The 19,510-nt window shown below is 29.9% G+C and overlaps 2 protein-coding genes across 2 annotated transcripts; both read right to left on the minus strand.

Annotated features, from left to right (window-relative positions):
- Positions 1 to 2,461: 2,461 nt before the first annotated feature.
- Positions 2,462 to 7,114, minus strand: LOC119673452 (lipoprotein lipase). The gene is made up of 4 exons (XM_038084732.1): positions 6,684 to 7,114; positions 4,452 to 4,606; positions 3,918 to 4,394; positions 2,462 to 2,781 (listed from the first exon to the last, which is right to left on the minus strand). The coding sequence occupies exons 1-4, from the start codon at positions 6,899 to 6,901 to the stop codon at positions 2,498 to 2,500; spliced, it is 1,134 nt and encodes a 377-aa protein (XP_037940660.1). The 5' UTR covers positions 6,902 to 7,114; the 3' UTR covers positions 2,462 to 2,497.
- Positions 7,115 to 9,551: 2,437 nt separating this feature from the next.
- Positions 9,552 to 10,882, minus strand: LOC119667028 (chymotrypsin-like elastase family member 2A). The gene is made up of 3 exons (XM_038076307.1): positions 10,843 to 10,882; positions 10,449 to 10,609; positions 9,552 to 10,361 (listed from the first exon to the last, which is right to left on the minus strand). The coding sequence occupies exons 1-3, from the start codon at positions 10,880 to 10,882 to the stop codon at positions 9,552 to 9,554; spliced, it is 1,011 nt and encodes a 336-aa protein (XP_037932235.1).
- Between the last annotated feature and the right edge of the window lie 8,628 nt (positions 10,883 to 19,510).

Below are 19,510 nucleotides of genomic sequence, written 5' to 3' on the forward strand. Positions count from 1 at the left end.
CAAAGTACAAATATTCTTTTTTTTAAAATGTTTTTATTTTAATTCTGATACAAAAATTTATTTATTTCTTATATTCTAATTTAAAAAAACACGATGGAATAATTTGTTTTTTATTTTTTCCGACATGAAATCAATTTAACAAATTTGCTGGTTTATGCAAAATTTTATTGTTTCCTTTAATTTGAGTGTTGTGCCTTAAGTATTCTCCATATTACATGATATAATCTTTCGACAAATAATTTTAACACCCAACAGCGTTGCTACATATTTTAACATAGCGTTGTGCTATTGCTACCAATGCTGTTGCTACTATTGCTGCTGCTACTGCTACTTCATATTCATACAAATATTTACATCAACAAGCTTTATTACTTTTTTATACTGCATTTTGTTTAATATTTTTCACTTAACAGCCTTTTCACTTCCGCCAATATACACTACACCTCAGTTCATTACAGTTGCTCGTGTGTGCTCGTATGTATGTAGTTTATATGTGGCCACTATATATTACATACAGAAAAGCAAAGAATTGCATGCAAAAAGTCGTTGACTTACAAAACGTCATCACTATATTGCACACCAACAACAACACTGACCTTACCTTATTTATGCGAGTCTCGATGTATGCTTAAACTCGAATACTACTTGATTCGTAATACCCACATGCTCGAATATATATACAGACATACATTGCATTCATTTGTTTTGGATGTTTGTGTTTGTGTACAAGTCAATCGTGTAAGAATAACTTTAAACCTTTTAACGAGTGTGTTACGTACACGCCCTGCCGTGCCTGCCCTCATTGTTTTTCGTACATTGCAAAAGGTTAAATTAAATTTTCGTATTGTAAAACATAATTTGGTATTTTTTTTTTCATAATATTTTGTTGTTTTATTTTATTGTTTCTATTTTTTTGTTTTTGTAATTTATTTTTACTTAATTCAGTTTCATTGCACTTGTTGTTGTGTTTTATTTTGTCGGTGTTCTTAATTTAGTGCTATTGAAATTTAACTTTTGTAATTGTTGTTGCATCCACTGCCTTTGTTTTAGTTATCGTTGTTACACTGCTTTTACCCTTATTGTTGTTGTTGCTGTTGTTGTTATTAGCATTGTTCTTGCTATTTTAAAATTTATTAGTTTGTCTGCAACAGCGTACCAACACATTTAACATGAGTTATGCTGTTGTTTGTCTTCCTGTTAATAATTTTTGTGCCTGCATTTTGCATTACAGATGGACACTGCTAAGTGTTAAACTCCTACAGTTGCTGGTGCTTGTAGGTTCAAATATTATTTTTGTGCCATATAAACGTCAAGAAAACTTCCTTTTAGTGTAGAAAATTGAAATTATTATTATTTAATTATAAACAATTTGTCTACTCGATATTACAGAAGTGTTGCATAGTGGAATTAAAAAATAATGACTTGAATAAAATATGCTTATTATATGTAACAGAATATATTCGCAAAAAGTTTATAAATGTTTATGAAAGTTTTTATGTCTACTAGAACGCTTTTTGGAAAATCTATATTTACATTTGTGTATGATATCTATGATATCCATTAATTAATGATCGCAAAATGCTAAAAAAAAGAGCGCTTCTCAGTGCTTTAAAGTCATTTCCACCAAGTCATCCCTATAACAATTTTTATTGCATGCCAAAAATACTGTAACTAAAAAGTTATAATTTATAAATTTATCAAATTAATATAATTTTTTTTTTCAATTTTGAAGCTCCTAAAAATAAATATAGAAGTATTAATAACACTTATTATTTAATTTATAAACCCCAATTTTCAGAACTAATTCTAATCATTGCTTTTATAAAACTATTATTAGAATAATTCGCAATTTTGTTTAATTGTAGTTTTTATTGCCAAAGATTAATGAACGCATTATACATTATACTCTAAGATACTTATTTGAATTGCTATAAAAAATTTAAGCTCAATATAATTAAAATTCAATTTCATTGCTACAACAACTATTTTCTTTGCCCCTCAAGTCCGGCATATGCTGCTCGAAATGTACCAAAAATGAGTTGTTTTTTTTTGTGCATCTATGCAACTGCTTAATTAAAATACATACTTGCAATAATTTGCATACCTGCTTTTCGTCCAATTGCACACAGGCCCATTCACAACACAACTACGCCAACACACACATGCAGACACAACCACATCCGTGCAAACAGGCATGATTGCTCTTCCTTTACGTTGATGGAACAAAACTTCGTTCAACGTCAGATGGCAACACTACAACTCCGCCACAACAAACCGCAAAGCAACGCAACGCAATGCCAAGCGCGTAAAGTGAATTTTAAATGAAATTTTCAATTGAAACGCAACGATTCACTGGACTAAATTTGTTTTATTTCACTTGTTTTTTATTTTTTTTTTTGTTTTGCTTAAAATTGGACGAAAATGCATTTATTTCTATGATAACACGGCACTGAGCAACGACTGACTAATGGCTCAGCAAGAGCACAGACCACAAATACTATAAAATGCGATTCCAACGCAGCGGTGCCGGCAAACGTTGCAAGTGCAACACTTCAGGTCGACGTCGTCTAACGTATGGCTTGTTGGCTTCGGTGTTGAAGTAGAAATTACCATGACTTTGTCGTTGCGAATGTATGCCAAAGCGGCCTCTTCGATTCTGTGCACACAAGCCAATAGAAAAATCTTGAAAGCTCTTGCAATGATGACCAATAAATGGATATGCTGGATCCATTGATTGCTTGAAGAACACTGCTGCTGAAGAGTGACTACAGGAAATTGGATCTGAAATTCAAGAGAAGTAGACAGTTAGTCCGACCAAGCAACTTTAATCTACTAAGAGTAAATGAAGAATGTGGTTGAATCAATGTAACAGGATAATTAGACTAGAATTATTAAATGAAATTTTTTTAACCAGCAGTTCTGTTGAATAACTGAAACAAGACATCGGTTAATAAGTGATAGATTAATACATTGGCAGAACCAATAATAATAAATCCATACAAATTTCCAAGAGTGGCTATATTCAAATCATATCATAGGTTTTAGTGACCATATTTTGACAACAATGGACTCTAAGCAATTTCGTGACCTAATTTATCATTAATATTTGATGCGAAAAACTTGAGTGATAAGTGTAGACAATGGTAAGAAGTAGTTTCCCCACTTTCCAGCAAAAGCTTAGCTTGATAAGCTCGATCCGAATTGTGCTCCATCTGGACAAATGGTAGAAAAGTGGTTTACTGAATTGATAGCAAAAGATTGGCTTTATATGTGCTATGGAATTCTGCTTTATTTTTATAGAGAAATAGAGACAAATAATAGCGAAGTAGTTTGCTGACTTCAAGGCAAAAGCTATCTAAAACCTGCTTTATTGATACAAATGATAGAGAAGTGGTTTGTTAACTATTGTTCGCTTTACGAAAACCGGTCGCCAGACGTCCAAAGCTCTGCTCATCCAAAAGATGTGGTGACATCGAAAAGAGAAGTTGTAGGACATTTAAAGATTTCAAAGGAAAGCGTCACTTTTATTAAGGCTACATAAAAAAACTGTCGCCGAAATTGAGGCATATGTAAAGCTAAAAATGAATCATTCTACAAGAGAGGTTCCGAAATGTTAGAGAACCGTTGGAATAATTCTATTACTTTTGAAGAATACCACATTGAGAACAAATTCGAATTTTGTTAAAAAGTTTTTGATTTGTTGGTGATTCTACAGACTTAACAAGTGATGTGTTATGTATAACAGATGATTATATAGAGAGATATGTTTCATATAAATAAAGAATTTCAATTAGAAATACTTCTAGTATATAAAGAAGATACCATATCATATTTGAATATTATAATAATAATATAATAATAATAATATACAATAATATACACCTGCTAGTTTTAAAAAAATATTTAGTAATACTCACTTGTATTTTGCATATCGTTGAGATTCATAAACATTCTGCAATTTGTTTGTGGTACCGTACCACCATTTGGATAGAAATCTGCATGTCCAGATTTAACCTTTGTACCGAGAGTACCGCCTGAAGTGTGCAACACTTGTACAAATTGTGCATCGTTTGCATCTAAACGATATTTTTCTGATACTACAGATGGTAAAGTGAATAATGGTCCCGCTGGATCCAAACCGATTATCTGTTCCACTTCTCCATTCAACACAGCTCCGGCATGACCAGCTGCATGTGCACCTAAACTATAACCAGCCAATGTTACATTTTTGCGTGTAAACAAAGCTGGACGTAATTCCTCCATAGCTATTATGATGCCAGCTACTGTTATGCCCACATCAAATATTGACATGGAAGCGGTTTTGTAGTCCATTTGTGATAAATGTCCCCAATCCACCACACAAACAGTGTAATCTGGGTCAAAATGTGTCCAAGCTAGAATTATTAGAGAATTTTATATCAGAACTTCTATAAAAATATACAAACAATTACTTTTTAACATTTCTTGTACCCAGGCTTTGCTGCCTTCATCATTCCAGCCATGCAGAAAAAGTGCCAATTTTCTTCTGGGATTTATTCGTCTAAAGCCACTCATGTCACCCAATTGCAGACTAAAATGCACTTCGCTGCCTACAGTCATATCTGAACTAAAGATATAAAGAGATAAATAAATATATATTAATAGTTGAGTAAATAAATAAAGATGCAATTCCGGGGTTGTATATTTAAATTAATTACTTCACTTATAAATATATATATATAGAGAAAAATAAATTACAATTTCTCTTACTAATGAATCTATTTTTTACAAAATACTAGAAAAACTTTGTTTTTGGAAATCTGAAAAGCAGTCGCAGCTAGTTTATATAGCCAAGAGGGTGAGATATCATTCGTCACTGCCATATAAAAAATTATATTTGAACGTTTTTATAACTAAATGTTTAATTACTGTCATCATTTCCGACTTAATTATATACAAAGGTAATTCCTGATTTAAGTCTTTTTAAAACCAAGAAAAGCACTTAAGGATACTTTAAATCTCAGGCAGTAAATTATGTTTACCTTCTGGCTGGGATTATGTGTACGTATACAATAGTCTAGTTCAATTTTTTGGGGGAATAAAAGTTCTGCATGTGGAAATGCATTTATATACAATGTATAATTTATTTTTGCCTCCTAAAATATAATTTTTCAGTATTAATTACTGGAGTAACTAACTAAGAACTTTAGTATTACCTCCTGAACTTCTCAGATCAGGCTTTCCTTAAAATCCAATATAAATGCAGTTTATGTATTTTCTATTTGTTTAGAAAATAGTTACTAAATAAAGCCGAATGAATATCGAAAACTGATATTTGAATCTCGAATATATTCTAATGATGCATTAATCTTAACAACAGATAAACCTTTAGCTGAATCATATGAATGTCTTAAAGGGCTATGAAGCTGAAATGACTTACGGTTGTCAAAGAAATAGTCTCTATAAATTATATTTTTGTCATAGATAAATCCAACTAAAAGGAAAATTTAACAACACAACGTAGGTGTGTAAAATACTTGTGGATATATCCAAACGGCAAATATACTTTCAAACTTTATATAAAACTCAAGCAGTTGTGACTTGTCTGAAAAATATGAAATACTCACAACTTCCATTAGCTTAATTCTATATTTAGTTTGAGTAACAACATTCTATTGTATAAAGTTTTGTTAGAACCGATTTGGACGCACTTCAGACAATTTTAGAGCATTAAAGTTTATTCAATACAAAACTGTCACAAAAATTTTATTTAAGGGAACCAAATTCTGCATTATAAAATCTTTATTTAAACTTAGCTGGACTCGCACAATACAATTTAAGAGCATTGGAGTGATGTTAGACATAAAAATATCCCAGAGATACAAATTTTAGGAATAAAAATATTATCAGTGCTCTACTATATTAGATTACTGCATTCATTAAAAGTAAAAAATTTCTATAGTAAAGCGATAATTTTTAAATACTGAAACAAATAGATAGGACAAGGTTCCTTACTTCGTATTCAAGAACATTGAAGAGGTCACTGATTCTAGACGTGTGCATATGTTTTATATAATAATTTAAAAAATTTATTATCGTAATTTTATAATAGGTGTTTACATTGAAGACCAGAATTGTAATTATCTTGCCATCAATTTGACTTATTGTTGCAAAAACAGATTGCAAAAAAATGCAAAATGCAAAAAAAAAAAAACAAAAATGAAAATAAAATTTAAATAGTGTATAAACAAGTGTTATTTAACATAATTTTAATTATGCATTAATATGGCATTAATTTTAAAATACTAAAGTCATTACATTAATATGATTTCAAACTAATTGTAAATCGATTAGTAAATCGAGTTTTTTTTAAGCACAAGCTTTTCCTATAAATTTCTGCTTTCGTTTTTTTTAATTGTTTTTACTTTTTATTTTTTAAAAAATATTTTCGATTTTTTATTTAATATTGTATTTTTATTAATTTAATCTATTTTTTTTTTGTTACTGTAACAGATTATTAAATACTTCCGCACGTGTGATTCTATACACATTTTTGATGAAATTAATTTTTTATTTATAAATTTGTTTCGTTATTAAAATTTATTTTATTTTTAATTTGTTACGATTATTTAACGTTGCAATTATCAAAATTTTCAGAATATTAATCAGATACAAAAATGCAAACTGAGAGACAAAAATCTTACTTTGTGCGGCATTCAAAAATGATGCCATAATTAAGTTGCGCCCGCTCCAAGCTGGTACGCAACATGGTCTCTTGTAGAAATCGGAATGTGTTCGTCATAACTTTCAATTTATGATGCACGATCGCAGCAACCACTGGGGACTCATGTTGTACATGGGGTGCCAAAATGAATGTAACACAAAACACAAAAACGTAACTTTTACAAAAATATCGACGCATTTAAGTAAAATGTCTATTAAACCGAAAATCACTAACATCAAATCAAATTAAAGATATTCAAAATATGCACAACACTTAACTCAATCTACCGTTAATGCAGGTGATAACACATCAATTAAATCAAAAAAAAAAAATTAATTAATTAATGTAATAATTTCAAAACGGTAACAGTCACAGCGACGAAAAATACGAACGCACACTTTTTTACAGCAAACTGCTTGTGATGCCCCACTGCTTGTAACTGATGAGATACACGGAGGAATCTCGCACATTTTCCCGATACATTAAACCATTCGACCTTAACGTCGCCATTGTCACGATATAACTACCAATATTACACAGAGCAAATGCCAACAATTCTTCAAGACGGCTGAAGATGCTCAAACTCTACGGAAAATATCGCTCTTTTTTAAACTAATAACTGCGTTAGTTTCTTCCAACATCAAATTTATATGTTATTGTATCTGCAGCTATTTTTGACGCTCTTACCACCAATAGTTCTGTGTTTTGTTTGTATTTGAACAAGTGAAAGTGCCAAAAATTGATCAACTCAAGCACAGTTGTTCGATCTTTATGCAGAGAATTTTTTACAATACATAATTTCAGATGTTTTTCGAGCGCTGGAGTCAATAAAATGACTTAGGCTCATCTATCAGCCGCAGCATGAATATATTTAATTTGCGGTCGGAGGCCGCTTTGCTAATGACAAAGCAAAATATTGAAATTTATTAAAATAAGTTTGCTAAAAGAGATATGATTTTGAACAAACAAAAAAGAAATCATACCAAATTACAAAAGAAAAAAAAAATACTTATAAACTAAATGTATTTTTGGCTACTTTTATTAAACAGAAATTAGCGCTTCGTCTTTGTAGGTTTCCCTTTGTTTAGATTTTCTGATCGGCATTAGCATTTCAATGGAGCTAACATATATTGGAGCTAAGCAGCTGAGTTTCGATATAACGAAGATAACAAAATTAAGTCAAATTCATTTATTAACTTTAACTAATGTTTTTAATAAGTCAAACTGATGATTGAATATGATTTTGCATACTTTCTTTTTATATATTCAAACGAAGAATATATATTTGAAAAAAAAAAAAAAACAAAAAATTTGAATAAAACATTAAAAATTATATTTTTGTATATAATAAAGTTAAAAATAATTTTATTATTATTAAATAAATTTCTGTAACAGAAGCAATCGTAATTTCTGAATTTCTGTACAGGCATGAGTCGACAATTTTCTGAGCCATTCAAGTAATGGAACGCTACCGTTATGCTAAGCATTTTATACCAACAGCAGTTTTTCAAATGTTGTTTTTTCTTTTTTTGTTTTCATGAATTGTTAATATAATCCAAAGAGTATCATCCGCATCAAAATTTGACACAAAAAATCTCTCGTCAAGTATTTAATGCTTGGCGACTTTAAAGCCACTGGCAAATTCCACAGAAGCAGCAATGACCATACCACAAAGACAAGCAAGCAGGCAGAAGCACCAAATCTGTACCAGATTTATTTATCTAATTTTTACCAAACTCATTCGAACGCTTAAGATACTTCAGAGTTCATATACTTTTCGCATAAAATGAGATTCTGTAGTTTTAGACAAGAAATATTCGTTACCAAACCGCTACAGACTTTTTGATTTGAGGGATTTATTGGCTATTAAAACCGATTTTTACAATTGCGTTTAAGATGAAAAAATTTAAATAAACTTCAAATAAACTTTAATTTAATTTATTTAAACTTAATTTATGTGTTTAATATTCTAAGAAAAACTAAAAAGACTATTTTGTTATAATTATATATGCGAATTTTGCTATGCAATAACTAATAGTAGTACTGAAGTGTCTTAGCTCACATAATTCGATTTGGCATAATTTTATATCTTAATTTAAAAAAAAAATTCAATTAATCATATTAGGTTTTTCGATCTAAGCCACAAAAAACGTGAATATATATGAATATGCTATAAGCTTGACATAAACAAGTATGTTACTCTCATTAATATCATTGATAATATTATTCCAACAATAATAGAGAAATAAATTAATCAATAATTCAGTAAACTTTAACTATAGTATATGTGGTTAGTATAAAATTCGTAAATAAAATAATATATATACTAAAATAATTTAATATACAATTTATAGTAATTCTTAAAATGCGAAATCATTATTAATATCTTTTTATATTTTACATTGTTCTTGTAAGAAATTTTAAAGATCATATTAATGTAGAATAGATAATCAAATTTTTTATAGAATATTTTTTAAAAAATGAATCTATTTATAAGTTTTTATTTTAACAGATTTACACAGAAACCTGCCACATGCTTCTTTAACTAAACTATATATAAGTTTTTGATTATTAACGGGCTTATTTAATATATAAAATAATAAAAAAAAATTTTAAATAAAAAGTTGTAAATAAATATTTTAATTAAATTTTAATTTTTATAAAAAATTTATTAACATTACAGATATTTCGGATTATTTCTATTTACGAACTATCTTCTTGCACGTAATAACAAATAATTATAAACTATTTACATAAATATTAAAATTTATATAAAATATTAAAAAATATTAAAATTTATATAAATATTAAATAAAATAAAACAATTTTTTTGAAGGAATCTCATTATTTACGTTCCTGTTTTAATAACTTCAGTGATCCAATCCATGTGTGGTTTAATGGCAGTGAATTTTTTCGGCACCTTTTCAAGAAAGTAGTTATTTTCATCACTCGATACAATACCTAATAAGTAGAAAACTAATTTTTTCTCACTATTAAATATTTGTACCATTAGTGGTGCACCATAGCTACTTTGACAAGTTTCAGTTGTATTTGAATTTTCATTTGATTGTTCACATAATGGAAATATATATTTTAATACCTTTTCTCCCAAAATATTTGTTGCTTTATGTTTGCTCTGGAAATCTGGTATTTTTTGTGGTAAGCAAATTGGTAATAAATTTGTTGAAAATTTTATTGCATTTTGTAGACGAATTAGTGCTACATCTCTACCAGATTCCACCGATTTACTTTTAAATTTCGGATGCAGCACTATTTTATCACATTTTATATCTACATAGCTAGTCAAGCTATTTGCCTTCAATCGTACACCAACTAGTTTCGAACCATTATGAAACTCCCTTCCAGCTACACAGAACGATGCTGTCAAAATCCAACGATCGCTAATTAGGGTTCCTCTACAGAATGGCGTTATTTGTGCAAAGTATTGGTTTCCATAAACCAAGTCCACCAACCAAGGAAATTTATCAGTGCGGGCACTTAAAAAATTGTTGCAAGTTAATTTGTGCTTTATTTTGTCACTATCTGTGCTGCAGAAATTTTTAAATTGACCACAAGTTGTATGTGAGTGCATCCAGCTACCTTGACTGATTCCAGTAGGCTTGCTGCCAGTGTCAGTAATTTCTAATGGACAGCAGTACTAAACTTAAAAAAGAGATATTTTATATCCAATATATATTACTATTAACATCATGCAAATACTTATATTTACATTATATTAACTTACAGTTTGTAAATAATCTTCATTCGAACATTCTAAACTTTTCAATAAATCTTTATTATTTTTCTGTTCTGCCGTCAGTGTCTTGCAATCCTGAAGTTTTCGACAGTATCCTCTCAAGATTTTTTCCCTTCTGCAACGTCCAAAATGAACCATTACATTTTGAGCTATTCAGAAATATTAAATATTCTTAAAATTATTTACAATTTTCGCCATTCAAAAGAATTATTTAAAAACCTTTAATAGTGCAAAAGAGAAGATGTGAACTTAATATTAAAAAAATCACAAAATCTTTAATTAATATCATTTTTAAAATGTTTAAATCTTTTAAATTTACGTCTAGTTTGGTTAATTTTGCATTTGAGACTGCTTTTAGAAAAAACCATTTCTGACGACTTACTCTTGAGTTCAATATTCGCAATTTTATCAGCTTTTGGCATGGGTTATCAATTTATGAGATGAGTACTTAATGTTTCTAAACAATAATGCTTATGTATTATGCTTCTTAAGTAACGGCATAAAGCAAACATTTCTGGGAACTTTATGAAAAATATGTATTTTGATCGAATAAGTCATATTTGTTTGTCTTTAACAACTGAAGATGAAAAATTAGAACAACTATTTCTTAATTAGAATTAGTGCTCAAATTAAATTAAAAGCACTTAATTCAGTATTCTAACAAGTATCTCCAATTAAGAAAATGTACGCCAATTCATTAAAAAAATAGTGCCTGAGTACAAAATTCACTACCGACATTTTATTTCACTTCAATATATGTATTATCTCGTATTAGAAACTTGTAAATATTCAAGCACAAATAAAAATATTATTGTATTTAAATATAATTTGAATTAGGAATAAAAATAAAATTGTGAATAAAATTTTTCCAGATTTTATTAAATACTTTATTTCTAATACTTTTACAATTTGGTGTGTTGAGCCAGAGTGATCTTTGCTAACAAAATAAGAAAATAATCAGATACATAGTAATGATCTTAAGCATATTCATAGGACAAGAGTTCTAAAGATTTACAAACTTTGAAACATTGAGATTTAATTTAAATCAAAATTTGTCTTTTTCTCCTATTTTCATCTCATTATATACATTAAAAACAACAATAATTTTAAAGTTGACATTACTCTTTGTATAACATGACCCAAACGGTTTAACAACAGAAAGATACTACACCAGAAATATTAGTTATCGATAGATAAAAAGCATGAAAATCCACAGTGAAAGACTATAAAGCACGAAAGTCACCCATTAGACATGAATAATGAAGACTTCATGCATTGGGTCACTGTAAGGTTATGAAGCTGTGAATCTAATTTCAGAAGAGTTAGAGGTTTAATATAACTAGCATATATAGAACTGAATTCATTTAAATCAGAAAGTATAGACAATAATTAAAAAAGAAAACCGATAAATGAATGGAATGCGGTTATTGGGAAAATATAGTGAACAGATTACTTATGAACTTTATAACAGGAATCGCGAAAGTCGTGGATATTAAGAAGCACGAGATAATCAAGAAAAAGTAGAAGAAGAAAGGCAATTTATCGAAGTAAAAACAGAGGCATTGAAGAGGCATATGCCTAGTTGGGGAATAATAAGTTATATGGTTAGGTGCTGTTTGCGGTACCTCCAAGCGAGTGTTAGTCAGTAATCGTCAATTACAGTAAATAATATATTGTTTTATTTTTATTTTTATAATATTTAAGGTATAATTTTTAATAGTGACAAATTAAAAAAACTAGACATAATTATATGTTTATAGACATATATATATGTGTCTTTATTTTATATATAATTCATGTGCAAATAAATACGTCTTCAGCTATTTGAATGAATCATTTTTGAAATATTGTTGGTTTTGTAGTTAAGATTTTTCGATCAGACTTTTTTCTCATTTCTAGAACAAAGAAATTATTATCCGCTGTTTTGTCATTGTTTTTTTTTTAATAATAATGCACATCCAAAAATAAATGTCTAAAAAACATTGAACAAATTTTGCAAATAACTTAAGTTTGTGGTTTAAACCTTAAAGCTTAGTAAGGAAAATTCAAGTTTTTCTTAATTTAACATAATGTATAAATTTTACTAGTGTAACAAAATAATAAACATTGCCTTTATCTTCCTCTTCTTTATACTTGTATATATAGCTGGTTTTACTTTTAGTACATAATGCATAGTTTCTAAAAGAAATTCAATTTTGCTTATACTTATAAATGAATGAAAATCGAAACACCACCTACTAATCTTCATAATCATTTTACTCGAATTTATTACACAAATTGTTACTGTTTTGCATTGAGAATGCAAATTTATTTTTGCCCCTCAATTTGTTAAGCACTTCTCCACTCCGGTTTCGAAGTGTTTACTGCAGAAACAACAGAAACCTTAAGGCAAAATTGGGCTATCAAAAATATTCGCTTCAGTTATCGTCAATTACGTACTTATATATTTATTTATAAGCATATAGATATATATATAGACTATTCTATTTTTGAGAAAATATTTCCACAATGTCAATGGTTCAGCCTATAAGTATTGTAGGCATGTCGCTTAAGACATCCTCTGCTCTGCACACTAAACTCGAAAAGTTTTGTTAAACTTTCATTTTTTGCTATTCCATATTCCTTCACTGTAGAAAATTCAGACGTAAGTACTCTGGGTTATATAAATAAGAAAAACTTTCCAATTTTTGGCTTGAAATTACACTTTCCTGACTCAGACTAACTCGTTGATGTGCTGAAATTTAAGTCATTTTAGTTCATCAGTTGCCTCTTCAGTTCCATTTTTTTCCGTTTATATCCTTTTTGTTTTTGTGTGAGTGCTTATTATAGTGAACGTCGTTAAAGTAACTGTTATTGTTGTCATTCTTCTGTTGGTTGTTGTTGTTATTTTTGTTGCCGATGATTGGATTGGGGTTGGGGTTGTTGTCTTTCATTGAATGTTGAACTATTTTACCGCTCAATTGATTTTGCAATTTATATCTTCGCATTACGAATGAAATATTTACTACTGCTACTACTGCTACAACTGCTATTGCTGCCATTGCGAAATTCTGAAATACAATAGATTTCAGTATTGCGTGTACTGACACATAAACTCAGTGCTCAGTCGCGTACGGATAGAATGGAATATTTTGTTATTGTGTATATGTTTCGTTTGAGCAATTGACTTGGCGAATCACTTTTTTAACGTTTTCGATTCTATTTACTCCCAATAATCATCATCAATGTCAACTTCGTGTAGCAGACAAAAATAAAAACAAACCAACCAATGATATATCAAGCAATTGCTGAAATAATAACAAAAAATAGGAGAGAAAAAAAATTTTTTATTGCATAAAAACTACGATGTCACAGTCAACATCAACAATAACATTGGCGACGGGATCATTGGGTATCATTTGGCATCATTGACAACGTTAAAGCCATAGTTGTCTACACACACGCACACACTTGCACGCATGCAATCATATAGCGATATTCACAATCGCATTCACAAAACATTCACAATCAGGCGCGCTTCCTTTCTCTTCCCTTTTCGTCCTAACCATTCCCATTCGCAATCGCATTGACATTAACGTTTCGCTACGAAAAAAAGTGACTATATCGATTGCCGGCAATTTGCTGGATTACGGCAAGTGCTCACGTCAGTGAAACTTGTGGCAAATGTTCGGTCGTCAGGGGGGGGGTTTGTAAATATGATTGCATATTGCCTATATATAGCGTGAGTGTGTGTGAAAAAATCACGTGTAAGTTGACGAAAGTTTTTCATCCTCCAAGAGAAAGTAAACGGCGGTTTGTATGAATCGCAGGTCACCAAATATTATTATAAGGATTTTTATACATTGAAAACGGTATATATTGTATATGTATAAATATATATGTGCTTGTTTATATATTTATAAATGTAAATACATATGCAATATGTATGTTTGTTTATCTTTGAATGAAAGAAATGTGTACGGAAGCATTTATGAAAATAATTAAGTTTTAACAGTTTCATCCTGCCCATTCCTATAGATTGCAAAAACGCACTCACGTGAATTTAAAAAAAAAAAATCTGTTGATCCTTTGACGTGTGGGTCGGGTCACATGTGTAATTTCACTGAAAGCCTTTTTGGTTACTTTAAGTTCACAACAATTTAATTTAAAAAAATCTTTTCAACCAGCACAGGCAATTATCCTCGCTGAGTAAAACTTTAATAAACTATGAGATGAAAATTTAAATTTTAAATATTTTTACTACTCAAAATTGCACTACGTTAAAAATGAACTCGTAATGCAACGGTTCTTTTAATAAATATATAAAATATTATTAATAATGCTTCTATCAGCACGGTAGATGGTTAGTAAAAGTTTCTGTATAGTTATGTATACAATATGGGGCGTTGGGTCAGCGCACTGTCTAAAAAGTGGCCCCACTGAAATGAAGGATTACCCTAAGTAGATCACGAAACGACTTAGGTCCTCTTTCGTCCTTCGATTATTGGATGTCGTTATTGAGTTAAAGCTAGAGTGGCTTCCGTTCGCATAACTACATCGCTTGTTAATGCGAGCAGCTCATTTAACTTGAGGTTGCCTGCCAAGTCATCACCAACTCATTAGTGTCTCAAAAAAGTCTTCCTCCTGCTTGCCAGTGCTGGACATTGGCACAATATATGCACCGCTGCCGCTTATTCTTCTAGACATAGTCTGCAAGTGTCTTCTTCAGCAAGAGTTATCTTTTTGAGGTGATGCTTGAAGTTTCCATGTCTCTCTGTCGTAATCAACAAGATCAGCCAGCTTAGGATGCATCGCGGATAACTAAGTACTTTTATCGCTTCCCTGATCAACGGTTTCGGCATTATGAGTTTAGTTTGTCTAGAAGTGGTTTTGTATAATTATCAAACTCAAGTATGAAATGCAATATCCAAAAAGCATTCATTGGAACAAAATAAAGAAATCTTTGGAGAATCAATTCTATGAAGAATTAATTATCCGCATTTGTCATATTTATCAAATTACTTGCGTATTATATATAGTAATAGTTACCACTTTCAACAGGCATTTTTGCACCAAATTTTAAACAAAATTTTTTTTCAGAAAAAATTTTTTTTTAATTGGCATTTCAAACTAATCCATAGATGTTTGATCAATTAAAATATGATTGAAAAATTAGGTTTTCTGTATATTTAAAAAAAATTTTGTTATTACATATAACTAAACTAAATTAACGAAGTCGACCTGTGTATATTTTTGATGAAATTCTCTTAATTTACAAAGAAACTAGTTTTCTTCTTGTCTTGTATTATTCTTCAAATCGAATTTTTTCCCCAATTCTTAACCACTGCTTTATTCCCATTCCCAAGCAAAGGTAGTAATAGTGCCCTTTAAATATGTTTCTAAGAAATTTAAAGCCATGAATTTTGCTTTGAATAACTGCGCTTACAAATTAAAATCCAGCTCAACTTTATGATACCACAAACATGCTTAAAAAGGATTACACTGGTAAACAAAAGCATATAAATATTAGCGCCCAAAAACGCACGTTCATGCTACGTCACGTAAATAAGTAAACAAAAGTATAAAAAGGGGAAAAAGAAGTAAAAGGAGCGCAAAAACAAAAACAAAAGCACTTGCCAGTGGAAATTTACACGCAGAAGCCCGCGAAATTTTTACTTAAAACTAACATAATTTTTAAAGTTATTTGGCGTTAGTGTATGTACGTGTTAAGAACACTACACATACATGTGCATGTATGCGTGTGTGTTTATGTTAGTCGTACGTGTTAATAACAGAAGTGTAAAGATTTAAAATTTACAAATTAATACGAGCAGTTATGAGGGTTTAGTGTGCTTAACGCTGAGTAAAGGTGGCACTTTTTGCCAGAGCAAACTTTTATTTTGAAGGGATATAAATAGACTTAGTGAGGTAAGGTTCGAGTGTGTTTACTTGCTTAGTTCTACATGTGTGTTTATATAATTTTATTAAATGAGTGTTACTTGTTAACAAAATATTTAACGTAAATACAATTTTATACACCAACTAAAATTCTACTTTAGAAAAGATATAAAAGCCGGGTGCAAAAATAAACAAGTTACCAACAATGATTCATTGATAACTAAAATTAATTTTTTTTTATTCAAACAAAATTTTAAAATATGTAGTATTTTGCCTGCCTTTTATTTCTTTGTGTTTTGTTAAAGGCCCCAAATTGCTTTAATAATGAAAGCGAACAAAACAAACTCAAACACAAACTCAAGCACAAAATGCAAAAAACAAAAAACAAAGCATATTTTGCGGCTGCACACAAGCAAACATGTGCCTTTGTTTATTTTATTTGTTTGCGTGTGAATTTGCTCTTGCAGGCACCGCAAATAAGTTTACTCAATAACCACGTAAACATTTGCATGTATGTCAGTGCAGAAACGTTGTCAAAGCTGCTGCACGCATTTATTTAAGCAATTAAAAAAAATACACACGACTAAGGAAATTAATAACGCTTCAAACACCACAGTTCAACGTCATCAGTTTCAATTATAAAACTTGCAATCTCTTTAAAGAAACTGAAATTATGACTCATTATATTGTCATAAAGATGAGATACGAACAGTCAGATTTTTTTATTTTTTTCTTGTTTAAAGAAAATGGCGCGCAACTGCTGTCAACAGGCAGGAAAACCTTTTTCTTATATTTAAATTTATTCGCAATAGTCAAAAGGATGCCGTAAATTTCTACACATTAGAAATGACAATGAAAGGATAATGATGACTTCAAATACAGACAGTAGACGAAGTTAACATATGCACAGGCACTTGTTAATAAAACGAAATTGTATATATTGACGCGCATAATGAGTATACAAACATACCGACACACACCCGCACAAATTTACACACACATCGCACACGATATTAGTTTGCTTATGCCAATAAGTGCGCTGTTAATAACATAATGATGCCGCAAATGTACGATTTAAATCCTTTGCCGAAATATTTGTTGTTGTGTCATTTGCTATTTGTCTTCTTCTTATGCGAATTACAGTAGCGGTTTATTTGTCTTTTACTTTGCGGTGGCGGCATTATAACGTCGGCAGCTGCAGCTGTAGCAGCAAAGTTCATTAAATTGTATTTATTTAATTAAGTCGGTTTTGTTGAAATGTCGTTCGCTTGCATAAACAACAAATGTTACAAGACTATTAAGACAAAATGTGAGTTTCGAGTTGCGAGTTGAGAAAATTCGGTTAAAGTTATTTTAATTATTTCATAAGAAAATGACTGACAAATATGCTAGAATATTCTTATCACTGCAATTATTTGAGAAGAAACAAAATGAAAAACCAAATAAATTTCATAACAGAAAATCCACATTACTTTGAGACTTATATGGGTTCTTCACTTCACTTTTTCATTTAATTACTTTTGTTGTACCGTCTGCAATAACTCAATTATATAAAAAGTTAAGCCCATACAATTATATTAAATTAAAAGCAAAACACATCAAAATATTGTGTAAGCAAATTTAAGCAGTAATAAAGTAACGAGATTTCATTTTTAAAGTAGAAACAAATATCTAAAGAAATAGTAGTATATAACAACAAAAACAATAAATCGGTAAATATTCTTTCATAACATACAGAATAAGTTTATTAAGACACACGAAGTCTAAACGGTTTGGAGGCATCTATCTATTGTCCAGCGTTTGCGTGGCACCAATTAATTATATTAGAGCCTTCCTTATTTAAGGACCTTGGCCAACTTCAGGACCTTCCACTAAAGAAAAGTGTTATCGTTTGTGTTCAAATCTCTCACAACTACAGTACTATCAGAGATTTATCACTTGTCTTGCCTATAAAACTTTCTTACGGGCTACACAACCAAGCCTTCATCGCTATTAGAAACCTATCACTTGTCTTGCCCATGCAACATTCTTACGGGTTGCACATCCAAGCGCTCAGTGTATCATTAGATAGCAGCACCCGAACATAGTGATTTTACACTGGAATAAACTACAAAAACACTAGTTGTTGATGGAAGATATACTCCATAAAAATAAAGATTTCAAGACAAACAATAACACTATACTTGATATGGTTCTTTAACTTCTAACTTTCTTATATGGTAACCGATAAATGGGCCAATAACCCAAAATATATCGTTTAGAATCACCGATATAACCTAATCTAACCTACCCTGAACAAATGTATCTTAGACAGTTTAGAAGTCAAGAAATAGAGGAATAATATAACATGTAGTAAAAACTCAAAAAAATAATTGCCACTAACTGGAAAGTAGAATCAAATAGAAAATTATCATAAGATCAACTTAAGAGCAACAAAGATTGTACTATGAAATCAAAACTTGAATAAAATATATAAATTTAAAGGAATTGATCTTAAAATAGCAGGATCAACATACAATGTCTAAGGGATCACAATGTGATCCCTTACAGTGTCTAAGGGATCACAATGTGATACTTTATCTCTAATAAACTTTTAATAAGTTATTTTTAGTAAATTTATTTATATGTTAAATACAAATCTAAGTTACTCGAATTGGTTAAAGCTTTTCAAATTCAAAGCTATTAAATTCTCCATTTATTCAATATTTTATGAAAATATTAACATAAATTTTGACAGGTTTTGTTTAATCACTTGTCAGGTTGACAAAACTTATGTACTTCATAACCATGAATTTGGTTGATGTCGATAATTAAGCACAGTATTAATTAATAAATCAATTGATTTATTACCGTCTAGCCGTTAATTATTACTTTAAAAGGCAAATATACTGTTCATAAAATTAGAAAGTTCGAAAAAGTTTCTCGTCCGAACGTAAATCAAATGCAACATAACAAAAATATTTCTTTAATTTTCTGAATAAGTTTTTAAAAGAAATAATAACAGATCTACCCTTTCTATTGTCAAACTTATTTCTAATATTTTTTGTTAAATTAACGGAAACTTAAAACAAAGTCACCAATTAGACTCAAGTCTAGCGAATAGAAAGGAAATTCGACTTGATTGATTACTATGTCACACAGTTTTAATCTGATCATGGATGTGTTTAGAAACA

Source organism: Teleopsis dalmanni, chromosome 1 (assembly GCF_002237135.1).
Source record: "Teleopsis dalmanni isolate 2A chromosome 1, ASM223713v2, whole genome shotgun sequence".
NCBI lineage: Eukaryota > Metazoa > Arthropoda > Insecta > Diptera > Diopsidae > Teleopsis > Teleopsis dalmanni.